The sequence below is a fragment of the Terrapene carolina genome, unplaced genomic scaffold (genome assembly GCF_002925995.2).
Source record: "Terrapene carolina triunguis isolate 2854851 unplaced genomic scaffold, T_m_triunguis-2.0 Scaffold232, whole genome shotgun sequence".
Lineage (NCBI taxonomy): Eukaryota > Metazoa > Chordata > Testudines > Emydidae > Terrapene > Terrapene triunguis.
The window spans coordinates 5611671-5623444 of NW_020664583.1; the positions used below are offsets into that span (position 1 = coordinate 5611671).

An 11774-nucleotide genomic window follows, 5' to 3' on the forward strand; every position below is an offset into this window, starting at 1 on the left:
CAAATGGTTAACTCTTCACACAGACCACTTTGCATGAGTACATATTTATTCTATGATACTAGGTCAACTAATGTGAAATAGCTATTCATTTAAATGTACCCTGTGATTTAGAAATGAGTAAGGAATTTGTGAATAGTTAGCTCCTTTGTTTAGTTAAAAAGTGGTAGTATGAGCTGATTTTCAAAGGGGATGAGCACTTCAATGGGAATTTTAACTGTTCAGCAGCTCACCGGATTTTCTCTCTCATTGATCGTTACAGTATACACAAGCTTGGCAGGATTAGATTATCGGTAGTCATTTTCACTGTAAACACACATACGGATGAAAAATATTTCCATTGACAGTAATTGAAATTTACAGATAAGTAAAGGAAGAAAAATGCTGATTGAATTAAGGTTATTTACTTTCTTGATGTTGACAATTTCTTTTAATGGTTATAAATCTAAACTTTTTGAAGGGTGTTTTCTGTTATTAAGTGTCTGACCTCCCCAAAATTTCCCACAACTCTGAAAGCTTAAATAGATTAAAAATGCTTTAAATCAATTATCCATCAAAATTATAAAAAATAGAAATCAAATTCTGCCAAGCTTAATTATATATTAGATACTTTATGGAAGCTGACAGAATAAAGTAAGCTTTAGCACCCACGCTGAAGAAAGGTACCTTTGTAAATGCAAATGCTTCTGTTCCATCATCTTCAGTTGAAAGATCTAGAAGTTTCTCATAAAATGCTTCATTGTAAGGTCCATCTATCTGTGATGTACTTCTAATAAGTACAAAAAACAGGAAGAAGTTTTACTGATCCAGTTCCAATCTTTCCTGACCCAAACCTTTCAAAAAGATGTTTTCATCAGGTGAGGGTAAACCTTTACTAAAAGTAAAACAGCATTATGATGGGGAAGAATTGCAATGTTGTAAAAATGGAGAAACAGCAGATCTTTCTCCACAGTTTGCAGAGGCTCCCAGCAACAGCATTTTTACTAGAAGACTTGTTGCATGAAATACTTCAGTTCCTAAGAAACTGAAGCCGTAAGTGCACGAGTTGGCTAATATGCAATATCAAGCTGGGAACAAGTTTTTAGTTTAATGCTAATGCACAGCAGCTAGAAAGGATATATACAAATAAAGAATACAAATGGAATGCTTAATCTATGCACACACCAGAAAATATGTAAGATTGAATTTATGTTGCCTGCCTTTTTAAGAAAGCCAAAGTATAGTGTTATATTGCCAACTATTTATTAGCAGGACTCAATATTAAGGTTGCTCACCATACATGTAATATTTCAGTTATATATCAAAATGTTGATTTCCACATATCAGAAGCTGCTCAGAGAGTAAACAGTACCTTTTGCAAATGAAGCTCTATTACCCTCTTGTGGATAGTGTCTAAATTACACAAGGAAGTTACATTTTAAGGAATACAAAGGACAATACAAAATGAAAGAGGGCCTCGCCTTAGAGTGATGATCTACTACAAAAACAAACTGGACTTGGTTTTCCATCGGAAGTAAGTCCAGTTTAACTCTCAGTGCTTAGTATTTCCCCAACAACAGATATCAGAAGGCATTTACTGCACTTGTTCAATACAAGTTGCTATATAGGTCACCATTTTATGATGGCAATCTGGTAAACTCACACAACTACTGATCTTGGATTTCTACAGCCTAAACTAACATAGTATTTCATCACTCTCTATTTCAGAGAGGGTCTTACTAGAATAATTTCACATCAGAGCTACACTCCATAAACTTCCTCATCTATTTCACTGCAAGCTGCAGTGATGCAAACACAGAAGGTTCTCACTTATAAAAGCACTACACTGAGCAACTGAACAGTTAGTGAGATATTAGAATTTCACATTGTTATGAGCACGTCTTTATGTACCTCCTGCAAACTGGATGGGAACAGGGGAATTAAGAATTTACTTGGTTATTTTATTTCTTCACTGGTTTCCAATATGTAATGGACCATTTCTCTTCCACTAGACTGATGGACAGCAGAACCTATCACTACCTATAAGGACTTAAATATGTTCTGTCTGGGTCCTTGTTTTCTTATTTTTCCACTAACACATTACCCATATTTACAGGAAAACATAAAACAGCCTTAAATTAACTGAAGTAATTAACTTGTAAATATCTGTCCTCTTGGACCATTGCTATTACTACTGGAGTACAGAAATGCATAAGTCACACATTACCAGTTATTTCTATTCCATCAGAAATCAATTTGTAACCAACATATCAATGTCTCACTCCCAGAAGACTAAACACTGAGGCTTGGTCTACACTTACCCCCCAAGTCGAAGTAAGGTACGCAAATTCAGCTACGTGAATAACGTAGCTGAATTCGACATACCTTACTTCGAACTTACCGCGGTTCAGACGCGGTCCACACGCGGCAGGCAGGCTCTCCGTCGACTCCGCGGTACTCCTCTCGTTGAGCTGGAGTACCGCAGTTGACGGCGAGCACTTCCTGGTTCGATTTATCGCGTCCAGACCAGACGCGATAAATCGAACCCGGAACTTCGATTGCCAGCCGTCGAACTACCCAGTAAGTGTAGACCAGCCCTGAGAAACTGCCCATCAAGTGAGGGAGAAAACATGATAATAGGGTATCCACAACCTTAAAATATGCCTTGGCTCTTTCAAAGGAGGAGGAGTGACACTTGTTTCAGTATAGTCGAGGCAGAATTTGAGGAAACATTTTTCTATATCAGATTATGAACTGGGGACAAGTTTCAATAGTGACATAAAAAGTGTGTTAGACATGAGATAGGAAATATTAGACAATCATGTCAACTTTCTTGGCTGAACAATACCGAGGGACTCATTACTGCAAGGCTGCAAGCTTGCTCATCTTGACAACCACTAGAAAGAATTTAACATAGGAATTGCCACACTATATCAGATTCCACCTTGTCTAGCATTCTGTATCTGACAGTGGCCAGCGCCAGATGCATCAGAGGAAGGTTTAAGAAAACCCAATAGTAGGCAGATGTGGAATAAACTAACTCCCATACACACATCCTAGTAATCTCATCTTAAATACTAATAGTTAGAATTTGGCTTAAAATCTTAATGCATTATGTTTCAAATCCCTGCCAAAACTTTAAAAATAACTACTTTGGATACTCTTATTCATTCAAGTGTCAAATCCCTCTTTGACATGCACTAAATTCCTGTGATGAATTCCACAGCCTAATTTCACATCCTGTGAAGAAATAATTCCTTTTATCACATGGTTTACTACCAAAAAGAGAGCTCAGGTAAACAAAGGGGAAGTGGGAGAGGTAATCAATTTTAATCATGTTTTGCATTTGTATTTTTTAGTTCTTTTCCTAAAAAGGGGGAGGAAAAAAATAAATAAAAAGGTGATTCTCATTGGATGGTAAGCATTAATACATGTTGATTTCCAACTAAATATAGCCTTTCCATTAAATGTGCATTTCTTCTTTACTATTCGTGATTTTGTATCAATCTCGATGAAAATTCCAATTCAATTAAAAAATGAACAAAAGCATTTTAAATTTTTGTATTAAATAAAACTACCTTAAAGTGCTAGACATAAAAGAAAAAAATCAAAACATATTTTGCATTTACAATGAGCTGATTTTTTAAACAAAAATAAGTAGCATCTGTAGTTAGTGAACTGAACTGTTTCCGGTCACCATGTCCTTCAAGATTTTAGAACTAGTACATCTCATCTGTTCACAGCTACTTTTTATTCATAGATTCAAAGAGGGAAAACAAGCTTTCCTGCTTTTTCAATTCCCAGGGCCTTGGTTATCTCTCCTAGAAGAAATCTAGATGGGAATATATTCACATCAACCAGAAAATTGCCCCCAAATTAGATTGTGCACAAGTTTATCTGCTGTGTTACAAGAAAGGTGAAGTTAGAAGTTCCATATCTAGACACTAAAATGAAAAGCATGAAGTTCAAGGCAACATAATGAGTCTCTAGATACCAAAGATGATTCAGGAACAGCAGGATTCAAAATAGATTTTGTACAGTGCTGTATTGTGTCTACACACCTGGCCAGCCTGCAAAAATTAGGCTGCATCTTTTTGTATCAACAGCAGAGTGAGGCACAATAAAGTAATCTGTCCCATGGTATCAAGGAACCCACAAATCTGAATGATGGCAACAAGATTAGAACAACAGACAAGGAATCAGGAGACCTGGGTTCTATTTGAGCAAGTTACTTTAAAGTCTGTCCTTCAGTTTCACCTTCTGGGGATACTACTTCCATACCTCCATTTGACAAGTTAAATACATTAAGGTTTGAGACACTTCACATATTACTGTGTTACAGCCATGGTATAGCGAAAGATTATGAAAATAGGGGTGAGGAGGGTGAAGTTTAAGAGGAAATCCATCTACATTGGTAAATCTGCACTGTGATTTGCAGTTACTTGAGAGAGAAGCAAAAGAGCAATTTTGCTTCAATCCCAAGCCAAGGAGATGTGATTTCCAGCTTTTGAGGAAACAAAGCAAGTTTAATAGGCCCCCAAACAAGCTACCCTTGGGAAGGTTCCTCTTCAGAGCTATGTAACTAGTAGTACTGCACTACTCAGGAAGCAGAAGTTAGAAGCATAGGCCAGTGGGGAGAGACCATGGGCAAGAAGTGGAACAAAGACCTTCATATGCAAGGAACTGCTGAGCCTACACACTACACAGGAAAAAAAACAGTGCAAGAAGGCAGTCCCAAGCTCCTAAATATTGACAGTGGCTGATGATGCCATCACCATCTGAAGTGCGGTGTCCAATTTTTTTGCCTTTTAGAGAGACAGCTGAGACCAAAAAGGTCCATGAAAATGGTATGGTGGGGCTTGCATAGAGGTGCATAAAGATCACAGTGAAAACTTCCAGTACCGCCTTAATACCTGGTCCCATATCAGACTAAGGGGATGAGTGGTGAAATTAAAGGGCAGTGTGATTAGAAAAAAAGGAAGTACTGTTATGTCAGATGTAAATACTAAGGCTGAAGCTTTTTAAAAATAGAGCTGAACATTTTAATGGTCATTAACATTCGCAACTTTACAAGGCCAGACATAAAGCTAATAATACATTTCACTGGTATTTTTCAGCCTTCCCCTATAGCTTTATGTATGGGTCACCTCCAGAGGCATAATGCTATACTATGAACCAATGGTCTCATCCATTCCGCCAAGTTTTATGATACCCTGAATTTGTATCGAAACCAGAAGACAAATACAGACAGAAACTTTCCAGAGTCTGCAGTGCAAATTATCACGTTATACCTTCCTGAGCTCAATACAGAAGACAGCCTGGAAATCTTACCTCTCCTCAGGAAACTCTTCTAAGTATTGTTCAACTCTATTGTACAAAGGATAAAGTCCCTCAATATCCAGCATGTCCAGCATCTGAGCCTGAAGGGTTTTATAAAGGAGACAGCCCCTTGGTAAGCCAGAGCTCTCCATTTTATTTTTACCTAGAAAAAAAGTATTTTCAAATTACGTAATTTGAAAAAAAAAAATAACTGTTTCTACATAATAGACCCAACTATTCCCCAGCTTGATCAGCTGAAGGAAAAGCTACAGACTAATTCTTAGGTTTAAAATAGTAAAATCGTAAGAGATGGGCATTCAACATTTCACATTTTGAACTACTATATTATGTATAACACTAGAGTTTGACTGTGCAGTGAATCTTATGGGATGAAATCAGATTTTCTTCCTTTCATGACAAAACACTCAAGGGGGGGGGAGGGGGGGCAAAACAGAAAAAAATCTCCATCACACATTTCCATGCTCTGTCTTACATTACTGGAAATATTCAAAGACACAAGGGGCAGTTCAGCGCCTCATCTCCCCTTTGTGCTTTTGAAAATATCCCCCAGATGAGTCAGACTGATTTACAAGGAAATCTAGATCACATCAAGTCATGTAGCATTTCAGATCTTGAGTAACTATTATACATTGTAGAAAACTGTACTCACTTTAAAAAAAACAAAACCAAAAACCTGTTTTTTCAAGAAATTCAACTCAGGAGATCAACTTAAAGAAAAATCTCAAAACAGTAATATGGGTATGTAATGCAGCATCTGAAATGTTAGGATCAAGCACACCCACTAAATACCAATTACTGCTTAGAAATGGTTCCATGATCACATAGCAGTACACTATAGGAGCTGTGTCCCAACCAGCAGCAATGTCTTGAAAACCAATTGCACTTTTGCAAGACTAGAGTAGTGAGGAAGTAATACGCTCTGCCCCACCCTCCAACTCCCAATCCTCATTTCCATTTCTCACACATATACACCCTTTTTCCTTTTAAATACCCACCTCATGAGGAAAAAAACAAACAAAAATTAATCCAAACTGAACTAAGTTAAAATAGCAGCTAGCCTGCATCTCAAACTAAGGCAAGAAACTCTACAGTGTTTTTAGACACAGTATTGTAATCAGCTGGAGCACATTTTTTCTTTCATTTTTCTCCATTACTGCTTTTACATGCTTGCACTGATGAGTGGAGTTTCATCATCAGTAGATGCAATACTAAAAAGTATTAATTCAAATTTAAATTCAGTCAAAATCAATTATCTAGAGTGAATGTAAAAGAATTTTAGAGGAGTGGGTTTTCAGCCCATTAACTTTCTTGTGTTTAAACAGGTAAAGCTCCCACTCTTGTTGCTTCAACTCTCACCCTAAGTAGCACACAGTAAATAAAATGCAGTGATCTGAATCAGTGTATTATGTACCCTGAATTGTATTACAATATATTTAATTACTGTGAAATAATTCTTACCATTTCTTACCAGCTCCTTACTGAAAGCACTTGCTTCACAGTAGCTCCTTCCTCGTGAAATGGGAACCGTCTTCATGTTACCTGCCCTGCAGGCATCAGTACTACTAAGTAGAGTCATTGTTATTACATGAATTAATTCTTTAATAATCGTCCTTGTACAATGTGGTCCATTGACCATCCCATTTGCAGGAAAGAAGAATGGTTTTAAGTGACGAGCAAGTTCATTCCAGTCAGAGAGAGAGTCCTGATCATCCTTACAGCCATAAATTAGTTCACCATTCTGTAATTGAGCAAAGAAATACTTATGCATTTCAGAAAGTCCAAATATGAATATTTAATTATAAAGAACACTGAACAAACTCATTAAGTGTAAGATTTAACAGTTGAAGAGGCATGTTTCAGTGGATACAAGCAGAAAGTCTGATCATGTAACAAAGATGGTTACAATGTATATTTCTCAGAAGAAATAATTAAAATTATTGAGCAACTGCATCAATTAGACACTTGTTTATCTGTCACAAATGCAATACTGCATGCTGGGGTAAGTTGTCTAGTAGGTTCTTAGCTGCTGAACAGACTAGAAGGAAAAGTGACTTGGTGCATAAAGTTTAAGAGTAGGAAAGTTTAAAATTGTTCAAAATTGAAATATAAAATTGGTTTATAAGTTGCACAGAACACTCCTCCCATCCCCGTAAGTTTAACCATAAGCCACAAGACTTTTTTCATAGACACTGACAAAAAAACCCCACTACATTGACTTAAATAGACTTTGGACAGGCCCAGAACAATTTAGGTACAGTGGCACTGAAGGGTTTGGTTTCCCCTCATTACCACCACTTTAAAAAATCAAATTACCAATGCTTCAACACAGCTGAAATAATACAACTGGAGTTATATCTTATATTGGAGGGCTACTTTGTTTTATGTTGGAAATAGCTCAGACAGAGAGCTTGTTTTCTAGAATTAACACATATGCATGTGATATCTCCATAGTCTACAGAGTAGTGTTCATGTACTGCTATATGTTTTTGCTGCATCAGTTGTGGGCAATGAAGTAACATTTTACTTCCTCTACGGAGAAGAAATGTCTCTATACTCTTAAGTAAACGATGTACAACATATTCCATACAAGTTATGAAACTATGTGCAAAAATATACCCTTCAAGGAGCACTCAAAATTGCAACATTTTGAAAAATACCTTATATTAAAAGAAAAACCCAATAATTTATGCAGTAGTTATGGTATTACTTGTGGATGCTGTAATACAGTCCCATCAGCCTCATTATGTCTTAAAGACTTTTCCAACAAAAATTAAGTGAGGTATTGATTTACCTTCCATAAAATCAAATCTACATACATCTTTCCATATTGCAATTAGAAAGTTTGAACAGAGAAAATCCTCAACTAGATATCTAGTGGGGTTTTGAATATTCAGATGTTAAGTTAAATGGACCCAATAAATTTACAAGACAGTATAAAAAACATGCAAGCAATTTCAGTCAGTCTTACCTTAAATATTTTTAAATTGTTCTGTGCCTCCTGTAATAAGCTTTTCAAGGCAAAGTGCATTCTCTGTTTATTTCTAGAGAAAAATACATATGTAATATTTTAACAAACACACTGTTCTCATTATATTACCGTTACAGTAGCACTAGGACCCCAAAAAGCCAACCATATCCGTTCATCACCCAGGCTGAATATATTCCCTAAGCATATCGTTACTCAAGATGAAGCCAATACAAAGAAAGAGATACCATAAAAGAGCAAACAAATCTCAGTAGTATCCAAGTTCTTGCAAGGTCTGATGTTTTGCCATCTGGACCACATACAATAATTAACAGCTACTGAATTAAATTCTAGAGGTTTAAAAACAAAGATGCAGGAAAAGCACAAATACTGTTGCTATAAATCACAAAACATTTGTCAGCACTTGCTCTCCTTAACCTAAGACAAAATTCAGCCTAATTTAAGACAACTAGCTATACAGACACACACAGTCAGCAAATCACTGGAATTAAAGTAAATATTTTCTTACCCTGAGAAGAGATCTAGGGGACAGTATTTGCTCAATCGCTTCCATTTTCCATTTGCTACCTGTTGACACAAATCACTATGAATATTCACTGTGAATGCTCTCAGTTAATACAATAGTAGGTTTATGAAATACACATTAGTTTTGTCTTAAGGAGCTTCCGAATATTTAAACCCTTTGGACATACTATTTCTGGCCAGTAGAGGGCTACCTTCTCTTCATATTTAAACTCCACAGCAATTCAGTTAAATTCCATAACAGCATTAAAAGGGGGAATCTCACATATTAGGAGTAAGGCCCATTCTAGGCACAAACTCTAATATTTAAATAAGCTATTAGTACATGATGTACAGATTAATGGCCAAGTGAATGATTTCAGAGTTTGTTGTTACACACTGTGGCTGATGTAATCTTTTATTGGAACAACTTCAGTTGGTCAGAGAGAGAAGCTTTACAGCTAACAGAGCTCTTTGGACACCCATGGACATTAAATGACTTCCTGGACCATGTTTAATGAAAAGTACTTGAAACTTAATTTGACATGGCAGTTTACCACACTGACAACTAAAACTGTCAAAGCTGAGCAAAGATTACTATTACCCTTGTTTGTTTCCAAATTCCCACAAAGTTTCTATGTCTCCAGCTATATACTCATATTCCCTCTCATGCTCACATCCAGCAACTCAGTGACACTTAAATACGTACCTCTTTAAACATCAAGGAAATAAGCAACACATGTACATGTTTCAACAGGAAAGCAGGATTTTAATAGCATGTTTATAATAAAAGTAAGCACACTGCCAGTAAGAGGAAAAGCAGGCTGAATATTTAAAGATTTACCTTTAGGTGCTGATGCATGCAGTAACGACACACCTTGTGCTTTATCTCCTGCGAAACATGGCTAGAGAAAGGAATGAACCCACATTTCGGCTGCAAAAAAAAAAAAAAAAACATTTAAAATGCATTTTAATAGATTTATTTACGTCTTTTTTAAAAAAATCTGTTCCTTTCCTCCTCTCATATATCTCATAACGAATCAAAGGACTTTAAAGAGATAGAGAGCATGCAATATCTATTAACAAGGTTAATAGGTCATGCTCATATTTCCCTTGCATAGGTGCCGACTCCGGAGCTGGAGCTACAGGCGCTAACTTTTCAATGTGCCAGGGGTGCTCACTGCTCAACCCCACTCCACCCTTTCCCCCAAGTCTGCCTTGCCCTCGCCCCTTCCCCCCCAGAGCCTGCTGCACGTCGTGAAACAGCTGACTGTGGTGGGCGGGAGGCACGGGGATGGAGAGGGAGGCGCTGATCGGTGGGGCTGCCGGTGGGCGGGAGGCGCTGGGAGCGGGAGCTGATGGCAGGGCTGCTGACATATTACTGTGGCTCTTTGGCAATGTAAACTGGTAAATTCTGGCTCCTTCTCAGGCTCAAGTTGGCCACCCCTGAGCTAGCATTTGCAAAAGGCAAAGATTATTGCTCTACCTAGTATCTGCACAATTTTTCAAATTAAATAAATAGTTACCATATACTTTTATTTTTATTTTTAAAAGAACGCAGAAGGAACAATTGTTTTTTCCCCATATTTAACAAATTCACCTTGATCTCCACACAAAGGATTGGCCGGTGTTCCACAAAATGATAGGTCTGCAGCCTGGTGAGGTTAGGAAGGCACATAGCATAGCCACTAAGAGTGTCCAAGTCTTTATCACAGCGAGACTCTGGAAAAAGAAAAATAGGGAAAAGTAACAGTTTGTGTACATGTTTATTTTACACTGCAGAAAAGGGGGACCATCAAGAAAGGTAAATGTAGGACACAGCCATTGTTTACCACTGATTTTAAAAGTAAAGACAAAGACACAGCACTAGCTGTCCTCCCAGTCTAACTCAAGGCATCATGGTATAAATCACCCTGAATAAAGCCTCAGTTGGAAGTGGGCTAGGAAGAGACAGGGACTATTTTCTTATGAGATTCATGAGGACATGTAAGCGGCTAGGCCTTATTTCAGCGTGGGATGGTAACTCAGATGCAATCCTACTCTTGCTCCTAGCATATGACCAAATGAACATATCACCAGCTTCAGTGCAGTGTCTCTTAGGGTTTGTATATATAAGAAAAGGTGCACCAGTTTAACTGGATTGATTTGGACCAGATTTAGTTAAACTGGTGCAAAATCCTCATGTAGATGCACTTAAACCGGTTTAACTCTTGCTTAAATCACTTGAGCTTGCACTGAATTAAACTAAACCAATAAAAGCAAGGATTAAAGCAGTTTAAATATGTCTACATAGCAGGTTTGCACCAGTTTATCTAGGATGATTTCAAATCAATTTAGTTAAAGTGGGCAACTTTACGAATGTAGTCCAGGCCTCATGCTGGTAGGGCTCAGAGAAAGAGTGATGGGGGAAGAAAGGAAGAGGAGACGGACAACTGGGAGGAAGAAATACAGAAGACAAAGAAAACTTATCCTCTCCTAGAATCACATCTGTCATTGACAAGTAGTACTTTGTCCAGAAAACCCAGCTTGGGCATTAGAAATGGCAGCAGTGATCACGTAAGGCCAAATGAAATGACCAAAACCAAGAAAGAAATAGAGCACACCCGGCTAAATGGACACAAATTGGACATCAGGAATGGTAACATACATAAGCCAGTAAGTGAACACTTCAATCTCCCTGGTCATTCTATTACAGATTTAAAAGTCACTATCATTGAACAAAAAAACTTCAGAAACAGACTTCAAAGAGAAACAGCAGAACTAAAATTCATTTGCAAATTTAACACCATTAATCTGGGCTTGAATAGGGACTGGGAGTGGCTGGCTCATTACAGAAGCAGCTTTTCCTCTCCTGGAATTGACACCTCCTCATCTATTATTGGGAGTGGACTACATCCACCCTGATTGAATTGGCCCTGTCAACACTGGTTCTCCACTTGCGAAGTAACTCCCTGCTCTCCATGTGTCAGTA

At 37.5% G+C, this 11774-nt stretch overlaps 1 protein-coding gene across 1 annotated transcript in view; it reads right to left on the bottom strand.

Moving 5' to 3' along the window:
- The window catches only part of IPPK (inositol-pentakisphosphate 2-kinase), a 93882-nt gene that overhangs the window by 2569 nt on the left and 79539 nt on the right, over positions 1-11774 (bottom strand). Inside the window, exons 5-11 of the mRNA XM_024195658.1 lie at positions 10404-10525; positions 9648-9737; positions 8811-8869; positions 8285-8357; positions 6775-7054; positions 5308-5458; positions 664-766 (exon numbers count right to left, since the gene is read on the bottom strand). Of these exons, the coding sequence (XP_024051426.1) occupies positions 664-766; positions 5308-5458; positions 6775-7054; positions 8285-8357; positions 8811-8869; positions 9648-9737; positions 10404-10525 (878 nt within the window). The remainder of the gene's footprint in view (positions 1-663; positions 767-5307; positions 5459-6774; positions 7055-8284; positions 8358-8810; positions 8870-9647; positions 9738-10403; positions 10526-11774) is intronic.